Below are 21,738 nucleotides of genomic sequence, written 5' to 3'. Positions count from 1 at the left end.
AAAAATAAATTAAAACACACAAAGAAAATTAAAATCGTCCTCTTATTGAATTTACCTCAAGCTCCAACTGGATGTCGTAAACACTTCTCTCAATGTCTCTGAGTTGGCTTTCTAAACCCTCAACATAGGCTACTAACTCTGGTGGCTGTAGAGCCCAAATGCGACGTGTTTTACAAAATTGAATCTGCCGTTTGAGATGAGTTTTGACACGTTGAAGTGGTTTAAGAATGTTCAGGAGGAACGGTCTAAGTAAGGTACTCATGAGTAAAAATGATAAAAGAAAACTTAATAGTTAAACAAACACACTTATGCAAAAATAATTTCAATTAGCAGAAGAATAATATAAAGAAAGAAAACAAAATCAAATCAACGAAAAGAAAAATCAATTCAAATTTGGTGGGTCACTCAAATTTATTTCGGTGTCTTCTTCATGTGGTTGGTACTCTAGATATGGCTTTAATCTTTGACCATTAACTTTAAACGTGACACCATTCTTTGGGTCCTTAATTTCAATTGCCCCATGTGGAAAAACAGTATGTACAATAAATGGACCAGACCAACGAGAGCATAACTTACCTGGGAATAGGTGCAGGCGAGAATTGAATAAAAGCACTTTCTGACCTGGAGTGAACTATTTTCTCATAACGTGCTTGTCATGGAAGACTTTCATTCGTTGCTTGTAAATCTTGGCATTTTCGTATGCATCATTGTGAATTTCTTCAAGTTCTGCCAGTTGTAATATTCTTTCTGAGCTAGCTTGCTGTATGTCAAAGTTGAATTTCTTGATGGCCCAATACGCACGATGCTCTAGTTCCACAGGTAGGTGGCAAGCTTTTCCATACACTAGTCTGTAGGGTGACATCTCAATCGGGGTCTTGAAAGCCGTTCTATATGCCCATAAGGCATCATCAAGTCTTAATGACCAATCTTTTCTGTCCGGCCTCACCGTCTTTTCTAATATGTGCTTTATTTCTCGATTGGAGATCTCAACTTGGCCACTGGTTTGCGGATGATATGGAGTCGCCACTTTGTGTGTGATTGAATACTTTGTCAAAAGAGCTTTGAATGCTTTGTTACAAAAGTGGGCACCACCATCACTGATTATTGCTCGAGGGAATCCAAAGCGTGAAACAATGTTGCTTTTTAAAAATGCTATTACCACCTTGTGATCATTGGTCCTACATGGAATTGCTTCTACCCATTTCGATACGTAGTCAACAGCAACCAATATGTATTGATGGCCAAAAGACGGGGGAAAGGGTCCCATAAAGTCGATACCTCATACGTCAAAAATCTCAACCACTAAAATTGGATTTAGTGGCATCATGTTCCTTCGTGTAATGCTTCCCATTCGTTGACACCTATCACATGAAGAACAGAAAGTGTAAGCGTCTCGAAATATAGATGGCCAATAGAAACCACATTGTAAAACTTTAGTCGCTGTCTTCTTAACACTGAAATGGCCTCCACAAGCTTGTTCATGGCAGAATGAAAGGATATTCTGAATTTCACTTTCTGGGACACATCGTCTAACAATTTGATCTGCACAATACTTGAACAAATACGGGTCATCCCAAAAGAAATTTTTTATCTCTGCAAAGAATTTAGCCTTGTCTTGCTTGGTCCAATGCTCTGGAAGTTTACCTGTAACAAGATAATTAACTATATCAGCATACCAAGGTAATACTTCCACACTCATTAATTGTTCATCTGGAAATGACTCATTTAATGGTAATTGTTCTATAATTGTGTCAAAATGGAGACGAGAGAGGTGGTCCGCCACAACATTTTCTGTCCCTTTTTTATCTTTGAATTCCAAGTCAAATTCCTGTAAAAGTAACACCCAACGAATTAGTCTGGCTTTTGCATCTTTCTTTGTGAGAAGATATTTAAGAGCAGCATGATCTGTGAATATAATTATTTTATAACCAATGAGATATGATCGAAATTTTTCCAATGCAAACACTACTGCTAGCATTTCTTTTTCAGTAGTTGAATAGTTCAACTGTGCATCATTCAATGTCATACTAGCATAGTAAATAACATGGGGAATTCAATCAACTCTTTGTCCTAATACTGCTCCTACTGCATAATCAGATGCATCACACATGAGCTCAAATGGTAATTTCCAGTTCGGGGGCTGAATGATGGGTGATGATGTCAACAAATGCTTTAATTTTTCAAACGCAACAAGACATGAATCATCAAAGACAAAAGGTACATCCTTAGTAAGTAAATTGCATAAGGGTCTAGAAGCTTTGCTAAAATCTTTAATGAAACGTCTATAGAACCCAGCATGCCCAAGGAAAGATCTTACTTCTCTGACTGTTTTGGGTGGAGGAAGATTAGAAATGAGATCCACCTTGGCTTTGTCAACCTCAATACTTTTGCTCGAAATGATGTGACCGAGAACAATACCTTGTTTTACCATAAAATGGCATTTCTCCCAATTTAAGACCAAGTTCTTCTCGACACATCTCTGCAGAACTAGTGTGAATAGTGTCATTTTTCCTTTTATGCTCCTCCTAAGGTTTTTGACCGTCCTGAGTTCAAAAGTGATGTCCGTTTTGCCGTCTGATTTCTCCTTTATTGTGAAATGACTATAATGCCCCTAAAATACATAAAATACTTAATTAAAATAAAACACATGTAATTAAATCACAAGAAGGTTAAATACATAAAAGTAAGGGTTGTTAGTAAGACTTGAAATGTAAAATGACGATTTTCTCCTTTATAAATATGCATTTTCTAACACTCAACATTAACCCTTAAAAAAATTATAAAATAAAAAAAAAGAAAAAAAATGTGTGTGTTGCTACATTGGGAGGCCCATCTAACTAGTAGATATGGATGATTATTTAGAGCTCTAAAAGACGATGGAAAGACCATCTTTGATCCGTTTGAGCCTTTCTAGCCATCCCTTTTATTAAATATCCATAGTTACCCCTTTTGAGCCTTTAAAAAAAGCAAAAAAACCTTTTCTTTATCAACTTATCATCTTGACCCACTTCGATTTGGAGTATTACCCCATGTCTTATAAGTTCCATCACCTATTTATGTTTGAGAAAATGTAAATAATTATTTTGATCAATGAAGTTATGCCAAATAAAAGCAAAAAAAAACAACAAAATAAAAGTTGTTGTTTCAAATGAATAAAAATAACAACAATAGGTGAAATACACCTTACAACTTCAAAAAAAAAAATCTCTGCATTTTTCTCAAACATACACTTTGTTTTCCTTATTTCCCTTATGTGTTAGCCATGTCCCTAGCCTATGTTACATCTGAATAAAAGTCCTTCTTGATTTTAGGGAACTATAGTTTAAAGTAGAAACTAGTTATATGGGCTAAAAAGATGTAGTGGTGCATAATAATAAAAGAAAAAGAGATAAATAAAATGGGTTGATTAATATTTTTGTTTGACTTGAGATCGTATTATTTCTAAGCTGAGGGCATATTTCTTTTATTTTGGTGAGAGCATGTGATATTACTTCTTTATTATTTTCTCTAAATTACCATTCATTGGAGTGACTATTTTTATTGGGTTTAATTTCTTTGTGAGAGTGTCACTACTTCCAGTGAGATTTTGGGGTTTGACATGTCATTCTTAAAAGTAGCTATAACAAAGTCTACTGGGCTGATTCATGTGGATGGTTGATGTGGGTGTGATGTTTCTTTAGATTGGAGATAATGCTTATACTTTTATTTGATTGCCATCATTAATCTGATTGAATAAACACGAGTGTTTCTATTAAAAAAAAAATAATTTTGGATTTGAATTTCGTTTTCGTTTTATTTACTAGGGACTAGCAATAAGCTGGTTGGGGGGGTGTTGAGTGTTAGAAAATGTATATTTATAAAAGAGAAAATCATCATTTTACATTTCAAGTTTTACTAACAACCCTTAGTTTTATGTATTTAAGCTTCTTACAATTTAATTATGTGTGTTTGATTTTAATTAAGTATTTTATGTATTTTAAGGGCATCATGATCATTTCACAATAAACAAGAGATCAGACGGCAAAACAGACATTACTTTTGAACTCAGGATGGTCGAAAACCTTAGGAGAAGCATAAAATGAAAAATGACACTATTCACATGTACGGTACTATTCACGTATACGGTACTGTCTACGTTACTGTTCATGACACTGTTCACATAGACAAATCGATGATGTGGCATTGACCGATGATGTGGCATTGACCGATGATGTGGCATTGACCGATGATGTGGCATTGACTGATGAGGTGTCACGATCCTATTGGGCTAAAATTCTTATGTACTGTTGATGGTGACGTGGCAGCATATCAGTGGACGAACAATCTCGCGTACGGTACATGCATCACACAGGATTATTTTCAACCAAACCTCATCACTGTTCAACCCGGGTCAAACTGTGTTACTGTTCATCCACGTGGTCAAACCGCGTACTGTTGACTGATGACGTGGCGCAATCCTGAGCGTCCAAACTATTTTTAATCCGATGGCCATGATGTACTCAATGTATCTATAAAAAAGGGGCCTCCCCCCCCTAATTTGATATCTCTGAATCCATTTTTGGGCTCCATTTTCTATAATTCTCTCTCCATCTTGTATTTTCTACGTATTTTAATAAATTTCCATTTTGCCCTTAGTTCAATTATGAGTAGCTAATTTTCTTTCAAGCTTGGGTTAAAGGTGAAGTCTCAACATGTGTCATGGGCTTTATTTGGTAAATTTATTTTCTCTTTCCCTCTAGTTTTTGTGGATGTTTTGACTTCTCGTCGACAAATAATACTAATCTTGTCTAGTACCGCCTTGGTTTCACCGGCCCTCTAGTACAAGGTTATTATTATTTGGCACGATAAGCCCTTAGCACCATATTGATTAGAGCGTGGTTCATGAGGAGTGGATCCCCCCCTCATGATTTAATTGGCATTAATAAGGACTATTTAGCCCATGATGCATGTTGATACGGATCCAGATACCCAAGTACGTCATCTCAATAGATTTCTCTTCAATTTATTGTCGCCATTTCAATTCCAATTTTAGAATTTATTCTCGTCATTTCAATTCCAATTTTAAGATAATCTAAGTCACTTTCACCACAAATCCAATCACCCTCATACAAAATTAATTATACATATAATTAAAATCTACCTCCTTGTGGGATTGACACTCGTCTCCATTAATCTATTGTACAATAGATTCGTGCACTTGCGAGTTCAATAAAATTTGCACAACACTAACAACCCAAATTTTCTCTTTTCAAGTTTTGATGGTATATAGTAAAATATATTATGATCTGTTAAATATTTAGTTGTTAATTGTTATAATAATCGACTTTTGTAATTGTTTTTTGAAGAACTTAATTAGGTTAGTAGATGAGGTCATCTTAAATTATAGAGTAATGATACAGCCACAAACTCTTGTACAAACTTATTTTGTACAAATTGATATGGCATGATAAGATTGGTTGAATTAAATCATGTGAGCCAAGTGATATTTAATTCAACTAATCTTATCATGTCATATCAATTTGTATAAAATAAGTTTGTATAAGAGTTTGTGGCTGTATCATTACTCTAAATTATAGGCCAAAATTTGAATGAAGAAGATAAAAATATTATGTCTTTGTACAGATTGACCTGAACCATACATTCGATCTGAATTCGATCCAATTTTTTGACCCCATTCGGTCCGAACCGATCCGTACATATTTGGATATGATCGAATCAGATTACAAGTTGAGATTGAGTTAAGATGAATTTTTATCCAATCCGATCAATTCAAAACTTGATCAGGTTGATCTAAACTTGATTTAAACTCAATTTTATCTAATATAAATTGAAATATCTAACATTATTGGTAATAAAAGTCAAATCAATTTTGATAGAAAAAAAAAAAGGAAGTGGGACCCAAAGAGGTCATAAACAAGAGCAAATGCAAAATCTAGTAAAGGTTTTTATTAAAAATTTAAAACCCAAACATAATAAAAACGACTTTCTTAAGTCTTCTCTTTCGTCTTCGCTCCCTGCTTAGTCAGTCTTTCACTCGATACAATATGCAAAAACCTTCATCAGCTTCAATCTCAAATCTTTCTCACTGCAAGCGTGTATCTCTCTAAAACCCAGGTAAGCGTTCTCTCTCTATCTTTCTTTTTCGTCTTCGATTCGTAAAGCAATTAACTTTATTTCTACTTAAGAACTTGTTGTTAGGGTTTTTGCTTCATTACTTCAATTTGTATTAGGGCTTTGATTTCTTCGATCCAATTTGTGTTATCTGAATTGGAACTGCTTTAATTGAAGCCCTCACACTCAAAGTTAGGGCTGTTTTAGGGTTATAGAGTGAGATTGTTCTGTGTTTCATTTGATCTTAATTGGTTGCTTTTAAGAGCTGAAAAGTTCACAATTTGCCGACTTTTTTCGCATGCTTGTGGTAAAAATTTGAACTGGGATTGAGTTGCTTTTTGTTGTTAGGGAGTGATGCATAGTAATGTAGTTAAGAGGATACAATTCGTGCAAATTAGAGGGGTTTTTTGTCCGTGTCATTTTTTTTTTTTGGGTGTTACACAGGTTTGCCAACTAGTTATTATAATAGCTTGATACTTAGGCATTCAACAGTTTATGGGTGATTTTACAAATTAATGCTTGTCTTTTTTTTTCTAAAATACTGAATGTAGAAAGATCGGTGGTTTTCTTTGTTTCAAAAATTAAAAAAGGTTCAGATATTTATATCAGCATGTATGCCAACATATGAATATGTTCAAGGTTCAAAATAAAATTCTATTCTTCTCTCTCTTTAATTTATCTTTTCTTCAATGATGTCCCACTGTTGCTTATGTACCTACTTTCATTGGATGCTAACCTCTTTTGTTATGATGACTGCTTATTACACATTCGGTTGAGCTGCATCCTTGTTAGTTGGTACTGGATAAGTTTGCTGTATCCCTTTGCTCGAGTCATTAGGCTCATAGTACGCACAAGTGATTGACAGCCTCAAGGACACTAGGGGTATTTTAGACTAGATAGTAATGTGTGTCAATAAGAGTACATTTACCAGGGTGCTAATACTAAATATAATTTTTCTGCAGTATTTTAACAAGGTCAATGCATGGAGGGATTGCCAAGTGCATTTAAAAGTGACTGATGCAATTACTTTTGCAATGACATGCTATCATTCCACAAGATCAAAATGGGATATTAGCACAAAGTAATCAATATACATATCTTTTTTTTTTAGAATGGGGACAATCCAAAAGGTTTTGGATAGCACCATAAGAACTGCGCCATAGTTCAAGACAAGAGAATCCATCAACTAAATGGAATACTTTTTTCTTGAATTTTCTATTCTCAATTCAAATCAGTGTCATGAGAAGTGAAGCAAAAGCCTGAAGGAAGAGCATACGTGTTCACCGTTAAACATGAAGGCTAAGGGCTGTTTTTGACCGTATGCTGGTCTTGCACATCTGATTATTATAAATTTTGAGAGAGTGCAAACATGACCGAAATATCAAAGCATGTTAGAAGATTTAGAAAGAGCATCAAGCATGCAACCCTCATTCGATGGATGAAATAATGGGATATGAGGTGTGGGTGTTAAGTTATTAGATATGTGCTGGTTTTGAGATGGAATATGATATTATTCTCCCTGGATTTGGGGTTGTACAATTGAGGAAAAGCAATACTGTATGTCGACAAGTGACGTCTAAAAATGTCCCAATCTGTCAATCATTGTGCTTTTTCCCCTTGAAAATATTACAGCATAGCTGTTTGACACGTTAATTGTTTTGTCTTTGCTTAGGAAATTTTCTTCTTGTGAGATAGAGTTGAGTTTCTAGCTTCTCTCTGGGTTTCCATCCCGAAAAGTGTAAAAATAGTTGATTGTTTTTTATTTACTTAAACTGGGAAATATTTTGGGTCAATACTGAAAATTTTGGGATACTTTTGATTTGTATTGAATTGTTCTCACTGAGGCATTTTCATTTGTCTCATTTTTTATTTTCTTGAGCTGTTTAGAACAGAGGTATATACTCAGATTATTCCTGGTTTCCATGGCTCACTGATTGACTTGTATATTTTTGTTCTTTATTAGATCTTTTGTTGTTTCTTGTTAAAATAAGTCTGAATGCAGATACAATCTCTTGTTTGCTAGTTTTTCGATGTCTTGAAGAGCCTCCCTCCTAAATCCCACCCTACCCCAACAAATAAAATTGAAAAATGAAAGGGACAGCTGATGGTGTTTTGCTACAGTGTGCAGATAGCACATCTTTTCCTTTCTTCTATGGTCTCAGTTTGAGCAAATGTTCACATATTTCTATTCAAGAATGTTTCTTGTTTTCATGGTTTTGATATAACAATAAATGCAAAGCAAAATGGTGTTGAAAGCTATAGAGCAAATGAGCTGTATGATGGATGACAGTATGAACTCTTTCTTGATATATTTTTGAGAGGAAAAATTGTAGTACAAAAAATAAAACTTAAAACATAAAAGAAGACACTTTGAGAAAACATTTGCTAGTAAGTGGATTCTGCCCTTGTTGTTGTATATCTTCTTTTTAAGTTAATTCCCTTGGTGATATCTCTACGTTTTACTTCGGACATTTTATAGTCTTATTTGGTTCTCTAGCCCATGAAATGATATTGGAGACATTGTGTTACGATTTCTTAAGTTTAAGTTGACTTTTCTGAGAGCCACAAAAATTTAGGCCCTAATAGATTTTCTTATTTGAAATGGATTGAACTGTGCATCTTAAGAGTCTCCTAGTTTCAGTTGTTGGATTTCCAACCAAAATCAGTTTAGGCAAGATTTTAAATTATAGTTATCGATGGGCTAACATATACAATAAGGGGTTTGTGAAGTGGTATGGTTGCCTTTTAGTTATTCGGAATGGAAGGCAAATAATCCTGTTAATTTCAAGGGAAATGCTGGCTTTTTCATGTTCTCTGCTAATTGTTCAATGATAACAACGGATAATGCTTTAAATATGTAACAGCCTGTATTTATCAGACTATGTTATTTGTTGACTGGTGATATGGTTGTTGCCTTAAGCTATAAGTTTGTGCCAGCTATATCAATCTATAAGAATAAAGCATTACCCAAAATATGCGCTTGGAAGACCAGAGATCTCTGTCGTGGCTCACCATGCTGCTTACAAGTGCATGTGGTTTTTGGGTGATTGCATGTATTTGAAAGGACTTACTTAGCCAAAAGATCAGTTTGCTATAAAGTTTATGAGCTATGCCTTTATCTTGGAAAGTGTTTTGGTAGTAAATTCATTGTTCAACCTTCATCCTATTAAAAGGTTGCAGCAGTGGGAGACGAAGGAAGTAAAGAATTGAAGGTTTATGTTTTATCTTTAGCTTGTTGATATATTGCTTTTTTGCTTCTACAGATTGTACTGGTTTTGGTAGTGAATCTGAGTCTCTGCTTTTATGATATGAGCGGAAGTAGAAGGAAACACAATTCTAAATGGGATTTGAAAGAGGAGTCCCAACTTTCACATGAAAAGGTACGGGACAGTGCTCGGCCTGGGAAAGCAGGTATATCTTTTTATGAAAGAGAATCGCGGTCTGGAAGGTTCTCTCCCAGGGCGGCAGGCTATAATAGTGGCCACAATTGGTCTGCTAGGGAAGCTGATGATATCCAGAGCTCTCGGCATGATATGCAATTTTCATCTCGGGAACCTTTGCCTGGAAGCAGAAGTTCACGTAAGGATGATAGAATTGATGATTATCGAGAAAATTTCAAGGCCACAGCTACATGGGATGCAGATGGGAATTACGACATGAAAATGTCTCCTGGTCTTGATGACTGGAGACAACAGATTCGTCGGCGCTCCCCAAGAAAGGATTGGAACGGACATCGCAGGTTTTATTATTAATTAAATTACTGCATCCTTCAGAAAGCATTTAATAATCTTTCCATACCCTAATCCTTAACTCACTGTCCACTGTGTTTATAACTGGCATCATCAAGCATATTCCATAATAGGTGATTAAGTACTAATGTCACAGATATTGTTTATGAATATAAAATGATAAATGTTTGCTTTCATTTCCTTCCATTTAATTGCTATAGAAGTTAATCTATCAATTTTTCAAGTCAAGTGATGTTTTCTTGTTATTACAGTTTAGTATTAGTTGGGGGTCCTTGAATGCGTTGAACGTAATACTACTACAATAATTTGACTATAAATAATGCATTATATGAAATCCAGTGTTCCTCTTTCTTTCCTTGTAATGAGTTTAAACAAACCAGTTCCCTTATTTGCCTGTCCTTGATGATGTGCAGAAGTAGGAGTAGGAGCCGGAGTCGCAGCCGTAGCCGCAGCTGGAATCGGAGCAGAAGTCCAGTCCGTGAACTTAGGCGAGAATCAGGAGTCTACGGCAGAAACAGGGGAAGACCAGGAGTATCAGCTCAACTATGTAAAGATTTTGCTGCTGGAAAATGCAGGAGAGGCAGTCATTGTCATTTTTCTCATCATAGTAGTCAAAGTTATGAGGACAATTGGGATAGTAGACATAAGCAAGCTGGAGCTCCTAGGTTTTCCACTCCCCATGAATCTAGGGAGTATCCCATAAGAAGTGGAAGAAATAGAGAAGGGTCTTTGGAAATTGTCGATATTCCCTGCAAATTTTTTGCTGCTGGAAATTGTCGCAATGGGAAATATTGCAAGTTTTTTCATAGTAGTCAGGCTCTTGCTAGTCCTGTCAGAAGGTCACGGGATGACAGCTTGGTGCGGGGCCAGAATTCTGATGAGAGAGAGAAATTGTGGCATGGTTCAAAGTGGACTGATGCAACCACTATTTCAGATGCTGCAAGGTTGAGCGAGGACAAAAATGAAAGGATGGGTGCCAAGAAGTCACGGGACGATGGTTTGGTTCGGAACCATAATTCAGATGATGTGGAGAAACTGTGGAATGGTTCAACTTGGAATGGTACAGATATATCCACAGATGCTGCAAAGTTGAGTGAGAATCAGAATGTGGGAATGGGAGCCCCTGGACCAAGGTTTAGTGGTTGGTCGACAGATGATAGATTGCCCCATACTTTGGATGAGAATGCGACACACTCTAAGATAACAGCAGTTACTCTTGGAGGAGATGAGATCAATAAGATGGAAGCTTCTCAGGGTAGTATAAAAAATGCTGGTGCGGTTATGGGTGCTCCTGAATCAGGAGGTACTGAGAATTGGCTTGGTGATATGGAGATGTCTCCTGAGTGGAATTATCCAGTGAAACCTTGCAGCCGCGTTATGAATGAAGATCATGTTCAGATTACTAGGACTTCACAATCTCTACCTATTTGTGACACCTCTGTACTTCATGAACAGGGAATAATTCGAGAAACTTCAGGTCTGCTGTGTGATGAAGCTGCAACGATGGAACCAATGATGGATAAATCATACTTGAAACGGGACATTAATCAGAGGGATGTTGGTGGTGTTAGATTGCCTGGTGCTGATAAGGTTGCTATTGGAGAAACTGCTATTCCACACATTGATCTAAATTTTTCAGCCAATGTCTTGCCAACACAAGGCTTAGAACAGAATGGCCAGAGTTCAAGTGCTTTACCTTTCTTGAACTTAAATTCCATTGGACAAAGCCAAGGTGCGATCAATTCTGAATCTTCAAGAGGTGGAAATATAAATAATCCCCAAAATCACGCAGTTTTTCAGGTGGAAAAATCAATCAACAAACCAGGCACTGGGGATGGGAGTGCGTTACAATTTAGTTCTGCAATTCAGCCAACTCAAAACATGGTAAGCAGTGAACAGCTCACCCAACTGACCAATCTTTCAGCCTCTCTGGTACAGATTCTTGGAAATGGGCAGCAGCTTCCACAACTCTATGCTGCTCTTAATTCCCATAATGTGATGCAGGTGCCTTCATCTGTCAAATCTGAAGGACCCATTGCACCCGATTCTGCAGTGGCTAGTCAGACAAGTGAAGCTATTAGATCACAGAACCAGAACCAGAGCCAGTATGATCCTTTGTCTGATAGCATTGATCCCAAGCAGCTTGAACTTGTCAGCCCCCCAGGGTTTTCAATAAATCCTACTGGACAGAAAAGCAATGCAGACGGAAAACCAAATGGTGGTCTAGAAAATCACAAGGTCAGTGAGATCAATGGTGAAGTGGAAGCTGAGGAAGGTAGAAAAGCCCAAGCAGAGAATAAGGTTCCACAAGAAAATGGTGAGGTGCAGAAAACAGATGGAGATGACAAGGATGACAAGGCTGACGAGGGCAAGAAAAGCAAGGATACTAAGGGCCTTCGAGCATTTAAATTTGCGCTGGCAGAGTTTGTTAAGGAGCTTCTAAAACCAACATGGAAAGAAGGTCAAATTAACAAAGATGCTTACAAAAACATAGTGAAGAAAGTAGTGGACAAGGTTATTGGTACGATGCAGGGGGCTGCTAATATTCCTCAAACACAGGAGAAGATTGATCAGTATTTGTCATTTTCGAAATCTAAGCTTACCAAACTTGTTCAGGTGTGTTCGGTCTTGCTTGTTTAGTTATGAAGCTACTGGCAAATTCAGTAACAACGTCTTTTCTCCTTCATCAGTTTTCTTCTTTACCATCTTTCTGGCTCTTGAGGGTTTTTTTTTTTTTTTTTTTCAAACAAAAAACTTTGTAGCTCTAATAGATAGCAAAACTTTACTTTCAATATATTAAACCCTTTCAAATTATAGGATTCAATTACTGTCCATCATTTTTTAACAAGATTTATTGTCCTTTTAATTGGAGAATCATTAGTTTTTAGCAAAAATATTTTGCATGAAGTGCCAGTTTTTTATTTTAATAATATTTCTTGACTGCTCCATAATTTCATTCCTATTGCAGGCTTATGTGGAAAAATCACGGAAGGGCTGAATGAAGCATGTATCTTTTAATGGTCATAGTTAAAAATTTTCCTGATTCTGACAAGCTGTCATGGTGCTTATTGAGCTTATATGTATCTGCAGCTTCTGCAAATGCAATTTGACCTTCCCTTTATGTATTTTAGTTTTTCTTAACATGGGTTGCTTTCTTTTTTAACTCATAACATGTAGATAAGACTGTTTTCTATTTGATCTTGGCACATACTTATAATTGTTGGTGTTTTTTATTTATTTCTTTCTTTTGGTGGCTGGTCGTTCTCTTTTTAAAGCTGCCACTCTATTGACTATCTCCTATTCTCCTTTGCCATCCTCCTTATGTAAAATATTCTCAAACTAGTGTCCAGTGGTTTGGAACTTTGCCTCATCAGTTTCTACTTTCTTAAGTATTGCACTTGCTATTATTACCATCTTATAACTGGTTTTTCCATTTTTCATATCTGCGTCATCTTCTTCCGATGCTTCCAACATTGTCTTCAGTGACAATGTCTTGGGGCATAATGTTGTTATAGAACCAGTTCTTGCCTTTTTGTCAGCAACTGTTGAATGCTGGCTCTTGGATCACTAAAATTGTACTTTGTTGCACTCCTCTTCTTATGGTATAGACGTAGTTTCCTCATGAAGTGAAGTCATATAGGTTGCTGGTGCTAGTCGCTGTTGTTGACGTTGATGCTAACTATTTTTTTTTTGAGAATTTTCCCCCTTGCTTTTATTTCTTGGAGAAGAGAATGCAGTGGTGCCTTTCAGCAGAACAGTAGCAGGATCTTCTGTTGGTTCTGGTATGTACAGTTGCACCTTTATTTTGCCATGCATGAATATTTGGGAATGCCCAGTGCGTCTTTAGAATTGGGTATCCCCACTCTCTCCTGGGGCCCTTTGAAGCTCGTCTAAGACCCAACTCATGGCCTCAGCTCTCTTGCTAACTCCTATTGCATTCTCTTTTATATTGGATTGGCATTTGAAAGACTAAAATTGGCTTGCATTATTTTATAATTTATTAAGCTAATTGAATCGCTCTGTCATTTTGGCACAAGAAAATTTCTTCTTTCCATCCTCTTCCTCTTCATTAGAAACTGGAAAGGGTAAACTGTGGAGTCATAGGGGCTTTAATCAAGTAATCTTTAGTATACTGGTCATAGGGTTGTAGCCTATCTAGTTCAAAATTTAGCTTAAAGTTGCTAGTTTCTTGTCTGTTTTTAATTTTTTTTTAATTATTATTATTATTATTATTTTGTTTTGATCAGTAAGATCTCTTCGGTAGTATACTCTAGTTGGTCTTTATCAATAATAGGGGTCAGACTGGTGGACTTTTCAATAACTTGTTTTTCGCAACTTAGGGTGTTTATTCTTCGAAAAATTTTGTTTTGATGCGTCTTTGGTGGTGTGCTTTATTCGGGTGGTCATGCACAATCAACTTTGCCTTCACACTTGCAACTTGTTACAATTCAAACATTTAAATCGCAGTAGGATTATATATAGTTCATTCTGCACTGCTCTGTAGAATAGATGGATATGTACCTATTTTAGCATATTCCTTTTAATCTTTCTAAGCAAATGGAAGCACAGCATGGTCGTGTGACATCAGGCTCTTGACTATACTCTTGCCTATTCCAAATTTTATTTTTTTTCTAATTTTTATTTTTTTCTCTCTTTTGTTTAAGTTTTTAGTTGATTTAATTAATAGTTTTGCAGCCAATTTCTAATTATGTTATGTTTGCCAAGATTGGAAAGTGTGTATGCATCTTTCTTGGCCCCTTCTTTGCTACCTTCCTTGTTTTAGCATTCCCACTTCAATTCCAATAACTCTCACATTGCCAAATTGCCGTTTTACTTTATTGTATTGTAAGCACCAAAATGTGAATTTGCCAGTCTTATTGTAAGTTAATAAGTTTCATGCTTCACCTTGCGAGTAAATAATTACTACAAACTTTATGCAAAGATAATTGGAAGCAACAATTCCGAGATAAAACCACTTATCATCTCTAAATTAACAACAAAAAAAAGGCCACAATCACCATACATCTGGGCGATGGATACTCCAATAAATATGAATGCGTGGGAAAAAAGAATGGAAATTTTCAGAATTTGAATTGAATTTTCACTTATTTCATGAGAATTTTACATTTGGGCCTCTCATTTTTTTTCATAATTTTGTTTAAGTTTTATAGTTTGTTTATTATAATCCTTATGTTTGTTCTTTAATTTTAAAAATTTAATTTAGTGAATCCAACCGAACCAAAAGGCTAGTTCTGCCAATAAGGGCAATAAAAAGGTAGTTTTTGGAAGCAACGAATTCTTTACGTTTAATTTGATTATTAAATAAGGTATCAATAATATGGTCAATTATGCAAATCTAATAAAAGTTACCGTCTTTAAATGCCTCCACTAATAAAATGAATCATGATCGATCGTCCAAAACACTTTTGAAACTACAATTAATTAACATGAAATTAATAGAATCTAGGGAATGGGTCAATAGCGTGCTTTAAACGTCGCCGTCCTTGTCTAATGTCTATAGTGTTATATGCACGTGTAGGAATATTTATTACTGAGACCAAACAAATTTATGTTTTCTGTTTCCTTCATTTATTGCATTGCATCATATTTTCTTTTTCTTTTGTTGACCTCAATTAGTTGGATGTTACACATTTACATATGTTTCTATTTTTCTATGTTGCTATGAAGCTAGAACAATGCTATCGTTGAGAATGATTAAATTCATTTTATGGGCATTAGGTCTAGCTCCAGATGGGTTTATTTTAATTCTATATCTTAAAAACTTGTTGACGACGAATAGATTTTTCGTTGATTGGACGTGAGGTTAGATTTTCGAACTAATATGTGAGACATTTTTATTCTGTGTTAAAAGTGTATATATATGTAGAATCCCAATAGACTTTTAATTGTAATATATTCAAGTAGAATAAATAAGTTCAAAAAGATATTCAAGTTCAGTTGATTTTTCTTAAAACGGATCGAAGTCCAACTGCACTGGTCGATTTGGTATTGTTTGAATGTATTCTAGCCTAGCTCAAAGTACAATAACAAATTGGACTCATTTGATTCAGTTTTCAATTTTTTTTTCCCATTTAGTTTTATTTTATTTTATTTATCTTATTAATTTTATGAAGAAGGAAATCTATTTCATAATCAACCCCCAAGGACATGGTTGGATTGGTAACAATATGAAACTTGTAGCAACTGACCACCCGAGTTCGAGTTTTAGGAGAAATAAAGAAAAATAAAAATTATTTGAGTTTGACCCACCCCTTACCTCTTCAAAAAAAAAAAAAAAACGATTTCATAATCAGTTTGGTCGGTTGAGAAAATTCTTTCCCCAACCTAAATTCATTTATGTGTGATTGAATAAGAGCTAACCTTTTTTTTTTCCCAACATAAAATAAAGTGGGGAAATTTGTAACCTACCCCCAAATAAATTGACATTTTGCACCGCGTCCCTAACAAATTTGACTTGTTGCACTGCGCACCCAAAAAAATTGATATTTTTGCACCACGCCCCCAATTCCGTTATTTTCTCAGTTAAGTTTAACGGTGGAGGGGTAAAATTGGAAGTTTATTCCTTAAATTAATTTTAATGGGAATTCTCTTTATTGTAATTAAAATAAAAATCTTTAAAAAATTAAAGAAAAAATAATAGTGGTGACAATGTACATGTAACAAGAAATTTTTTTATTACAATTAAAATAAAAATCTTTAAAAAATTAAAGGAAAATAATAGTGGTGATAAATGTACATGTAACAAGAATTTTTTTTATTAAAATTGAAATAAAAATCTTTAAAAAATTAAAGAAAAAATAATAGTGGTGACAAAGTACGTGTAACAAGAAATTTTTTTTATTGCAATTGAAATAAAGATCTTTAAAAAAATTAAAGGAAAATAATAGTGGTGACAAATGTACATGTAACAAGAATTTTTTTTATTAAAATTGAAAAAAAATCTTTAAAAAATTAAAGAAAAAATAATAGTGGTGACAATGAACATGTAAGAAGAATTGTTTTTTTTTTTTATTGCAATTGAAACAAAAAACCTTAAAAAATTAAATGAGCTAAAAATTTTGTTTTTTTACATAGAGGGGCATTTTTGTCATTCAATCAAAAGTTAAACGGAGCCGTTAAACTTAACTGAGAAAATAACGGAATTGGGGGCGTGGTGCAAAAATGTCAATTTTTTTGGGTGCGCAGTGCAACAAGTCAAATTTGTTGGGGACACGGTGCAAAATGTCAATTTATTTGGAGGTAGGTTACAAATTTCCCAAATAAAGTGTTATCCATGCAAATTAATTACGTCGTATTGTTAAAATCTATGTCTACTTAATCTAGCATATCAATATATTTTTTAATTTTTTGTAATCTAAATCTCTTTTCATCAAGTTATTTAGTTTAGAGTGTCATTTAATATTGCAGTGAGTTTTTTTATTTTGATAATTTGGCCAACATAGCATATGCTGAAATGATTTCTATAAACTATTGTGCTAATGAACTAGCAATCAATGAGGTGTCTTTATTCTGCTTCAACTATCATAATTTAATTCTTAAATAAATCAAATAAAAAGGAGAAAAGGACATCAGCACCACTATAGATTTGGTGAAATGTTCATAGAGACTCCATATTTCACAAATGATTATAGAAAACTTTTTGAAGACATTCCGACTCTTTATGGACAAATCTTGTGGTCTATATATATATATATATATAAAGAGCTTACTTGTCTGAAAAATGATTTGCATGATCACTTTTAATTACAAAAATGTATCTACATACCTTGAAAAAGTTGTGTGACTATTTTTGAAAACAATGGGATATTTATGATTATTTCCTCAAATATAGAGATTATTGGTGTCCTCTTCCAAAATATATATATATATATATATAAACCTTCTCAGATGTTTGTATGGATCAACATGACACGATTACCCACGTGATTGTTTGTGTCATAAACAGCCTTAACAAGTGAAGATATTAAACCTCGAACACGAAATAATTATTATACGAGTGACACAAGTATATAATAATCGAGTTGGGTTCACTATACTCTGTAAACAACCTAATTAAGTTTAAAAATTTTGAACAATACATTAAGAGATACTCGTTTCTTTAAAACATATGAAGTATGAACGGGTCAATTTGTCTATAAGTGGTTATGGGCTTGATTTGCAAACAAATATCTCTTAAAAATTTGAGTAATTTTAATTACCTTCGTATAGAAAACGAAAACGAAGAACAAAAGCAAAAGAAAAGGGGAAGTTGAGGATCTTAGAAGTAATTTAAGCAAAATCAATAAAATCAAGAATGAGCTAATTTGAGCTTTCCTTTCTGCTGTATAAATGAAGTCCCTCTAATTAAATTTTGACAATAAATTTATCTCGAGCATTCATCAGTCTGTGCACGTGGGCTGTAGGATGGCTACACAAGCGCTGATAAGCTTTGAAATGAACGATGCACCAAGCAAACTTTGCTGACTCATTATTGATTTCCAAATCCTTTAGAAACTTTACAAGAAAATAGGAAGTTTGAAATGGAAAAACAGCAAAGGTAGATAAAAAAAAATAGTTGATCTGAAAGCTTTAGCTAATAAGTCATGCCTAATATATAATATTAATGATAAAATAGATTATCTTATGCGAAATTTGAAATAAAATAAGAGTTTTTAACTAGACTAAGAAATAAAAGAACTCCAAAATGAGTCAAGAAATTGAAAGAATTTTCACATAAGAGGAATTGAACTTGAAACTTTAGCTCTTGATACTATTTTAAAGAAACTTTTTTATCCAAAAATTTAAGTTTAACTACTAAAAAAGAAGTCTTAATACTGTGTGTGCTCTCTCGTTTATTATATTCTTATCACAGGTTCGTACATATATTTTTTACATAATTAGTTGAGAGCATACATGACAAGAATTCAATAGATTCAACCAAAAAGAAATACACCCACTATTAAATCATCCTAGTTATTAGTCTCTTCGCTTTTGATATCTCCTTTTCAGTTGTTGGCTTGGAAAACCCATTAATAAAACCTTGCTAGGGTTTCATTAGGTTTGATCTTCCAAGCTTTTGTTCATGCTCTTGCTAAACTTTGCTACTTAATCTTTCACTACATGTCCTTTTTTACCTTATTCTCATACAATATCCATCACGAAATAATCCACATGTATATATTCATGCGAATATAAAATCACATGACACCCTAACCATATACGCATCCATATGCATACACAATGTACTTACATATACATATATAATAAGAAAGAAAGAGAGAGAAAGACACAGAGAGAGTGTAAACATTATAATGATATATATAAGAAAAGGCTGACGAGCAAACGTCACTGTTTTATTCCCGGAAAGAGAGTCGGCCAAACAAACTTTCCGGCCAAATCCTCACACTTATTATATAATATATATATATGGTTGTACGTAACTCAAGATATCCGTTATGATTATTCCACAGACTATAGTCAACAATATCCTAACCACCTAGCTTTTCCCTTCATTCTTTCACATGAACTCTCCCTAAATTACTTATACATATATGTAATATGTACACATACACACAATTGCATTAAATTTCAATAATTCCTTCTCCAGTAGTTAAATTCAAACAACCCCATAAATAATTTTTACTCACTAATCAACCTACCTCATGATGATTAAAGTAAAAAGAGCTGTTTCTGTTACCGTGAAACGGAAGGCTGTGTCCTAAAATGGGGTCCAGGGCGCCGGCGGCGGAGGCTGATGCAGTGGTAGTGGCAATAGTAGTATTAGTAGTAGCACCAAGAGATAATTTGTTGTAATGATCATCTCCGACGATGTTGCATTGATTAGACTGAAGCAACCGAATTTGCCTTTTCAAGAACTTGACATAGCGAATGGCTTCATCCAGCATTGAGGCAGTGTCCATTTTGGTGCCACCGGGGACAAGTCTCTGAAGTATTCTGATCTTTTCACTGATTCTTTCTCGCCTGTGACGCGCTGCCACGCTCTGCGGGTCATCACTGATTCGTATGTTTCGCCTCTTTGGTTTACGTATGGTTGTCGGATCTATGTCCACTGGCTGCATAGCTGCAATTCTGTACATCATCTCTTTCATGGCTCCAAGCTCTTCTTCTGGCTCTTCATCTTCTTCTTGATCAATAATGTTATAGTTGTTGTTGTTGTTGTTGTGGTCACCAAATAACAAAGTTGATGATGAAGGTTGAATGATGTGCCTTGAAGATGAAGGTAGAATTTGGGTATTTGTTTGAAGAGGGAAGTTATTGAAGCTGGGCCAAAGAGATGGTGATGATGATGAGCTGAAGGCAGATGGGTCATGATGAAATATTTGATGATCTTCCATAGCCATTTCTACATCCCAAGAATGGTTTATGAGCTTGTTTTGGTTCATATCCATGGTGCAATAATTAAGATGGATTTTTGGGAAGCAAATTGAAACTTTAAAACAAAGAGGAGAATAGTGCTATATATAATTTTTGGGGCATGGAATCATCAGTTAGATAAGCAAACTTTTGGTTCCATCTTGAAGGGTTTTGAATTAAAAGAACTCTTGGCGTGATTTAAAGGTTATAAGAGAGAGAGAGAGCGCGAGAGATTTTAGGGGAGATTTTTTTTTTTTTTTGGGTTGAGGATGATATGATGCAATAACAAGGAAATATATATTTCAAAAAACAATAATTAAAGAGAAAAATGGGAAGAGGTTGAGCGGGCCCACAAGGATCAAAAGGTGAAAAGAATCAAAGGGTTGAAATTTTATTTTTCTAATTTTCTGCGAAAGTACTCCATATCTAGCTGCGTCAAGAATTGCACCTATATGCTACCAGTGATTTAGCTTTTATTAGGGTTCTTGCTTCAATTCAATCTCTTTTTACGTGAGTGACCGTTTTGAAGCACTGAAATCCTAGGGCTTCTCCTTTAATTTTTATGTATATGTTAATTAAATACTCATTCAGTTCTTGATGATGATCTCTTTTTCTGTTGAAATTCAGACAATGTTGGACTTTTATGTGTTTTTGGCATTGCGTGAAGATGGCTATAGGTTGGCTAGCCTTTTTTCTTTTTTCTTGTTTGTTCTTTTAAAGGTCACCGTAGTTAAAAATTATCATTACATATGTATATATGCATTGCAGTTTAGCATATATTTTAGGCTTTTAGCTTATAATTACCATTAATTATTTGTAATCATTAATCATCTAACTGAAATTGAAAACCCCCCATCTTAATCCTCATTATGAAACAAAACATAACAACCTAAAAGTGACATAATTAGATTGGTAATGTTTTTTTTTTCTTTTCTAGGGTTTTTGTCCGCAATCATTGATTGCCTACTATACTAATTAATCAACCTACACTTAATATTAGATTAAGATTCTCTCATGATATCTTTTCCTGAGTAAAAATACATATGGGTGATTGATAGTTAATAAATAAAGAAAATGAAAAAATTAAATCATATCCATACACTATCACTTAAATACACATGGCACAAGATCATTAAAAACTCATGAGAGTTCAGACCAAGAGAGGATCTTTATCCCTTAATATTTGTTTCAAAAGTATATATAAAGCTATGCCATCTAATTATAGGGCAATAAATGTACTAAAATTCAAATCCAAGCATGATTTTGAGTTTACTGTCAGGCATTTTATAACATTTGAACTCAAAGAAGGTGCCATTATCTTTTACTTTTTAGCCTAATTAATGAAGCAACTGAGGCCACTAAACATGTGCATGACTTTGATTAAACTGTAAAATTAAACTTCATTGCTATCATGAAAACCCTACAATATAATTTCAATGGTTCTGCAACTGAGGAACAATCAATCATGAAATTTACTTGAGCCAATCAATGGAAAGAAAGAGGT

At 34.5% G+C, this 21,738-nt stretch overlaps 2 protein-coding genes across 4 annotated transcripts; one reads left to right on the top strand and one right to left on the bottom strand.

Moving 5' to 3' along the window:
- The first annotated feature begins 5,946 nt into the window (after positions 1-5,946).
- Positions 5,947-13,077, top strand: LOC102611021 (zinc finger CCCH domain-containing protein 38). 3 transcript variants are annotated; one of them, XM_006464563.4, is made up of 6 exons: positions 5,948-6,114; positions 7,074-7,569; positions 9,375-9,850; positions 10,274-11,744; positions 11,865-12,476; positions 12,829-13,077. In XM_006464563.4, exons 2-6 carry the CDS (start codon positions 7,546-7,548, stop codon positions 12,856-12,858), a joined length of 2,613 nt encoding a protein of 870 aa, XP_006464626.1. In that variant the 5' UTR covers positions 5,948-6,114; positions 7,074-7,545; the 3' UTR covers positions 12,859-13,077. The 3 variants fall into 3 exon arrangements, with proteins under 3 accessions (XP_006464625.1, XP_006464626.1, XP_006464624.1); XM_006464561.4 differs by having other exon boundaries at positions 10,274-12,476; XM_006464562.4 differs by lacking the exon at positions 7,074-7,569 and having other exon boundaries at positions 5,947-6,114; positions 10,274-12,476.
- Positions 13,078-19,169: 6,092 nt separating this feature from the next.
- On the bottom strand, positions 19,170-20,713 carry LOC102617007 (transcription factor HEC3). The gene has a single exon (XM_006464810.3). It carries the CDS (start codon positions 20,267-20,269, stop codon positions 19,511-19,513), a length of 759 nt encoding a protein of 252 aa, XP_006464873.1. The 5' UTR covers positions 20,270-20,713; the 3' UTR covers positions 19,170-19,510.
- Positions 20,714-21,738: the final 1,025 nt, after the last annotated feature.

The sequence above is a fragment of the Citrus sinensis genome, chromosome 7 (assembly GCF_022201045.2).
Source record: "Citrus sinensis cultivar Valencia sweet orange chromosome 7, DVS_A1.0, whole genome shotgun sequence".
NCBI lineage: Eukaryota > Viridiplantae > Streptophyta > Magnoliopsida > Sapindales > Rutaceae > Citrus > Citrus sinensis.
The sequence above is the reverse complement of the archived record's forward strand: the minus strand, read 5'-3'. Positions and strand labels throughout refer to the sequence as shown.

Bases quoted from the DNA above. Each gene is read 5' to 3' on its own strand.
- LOC102611021 (XM_006464561.4), top strand. From the start codon at position 7,546: ATGGATGAAATAATGGGATATGAG. The intron at 7,570-9,374 runs GTGTGGGTGTTA...TTGCTTCTACAG, and splicing joins ATGAAATAATGGGATATGAG to ATTGTACTGGTTTTGGTAGT. The intron at 12,477-12,828 runs GTGTGTTCGGTC...TTCCTATTGCAG, and splicing joins AGCTTACCAAACTTGTTCAG to GCTTATGTGGAAAAATCACG.
- LOC102617007 (XM_006464810.3), bottom strand. From the start codon at position 20,269: ATGGATATGAACCAAAACAAGCTCATAAACCATTCTTGGGATGTAGAA.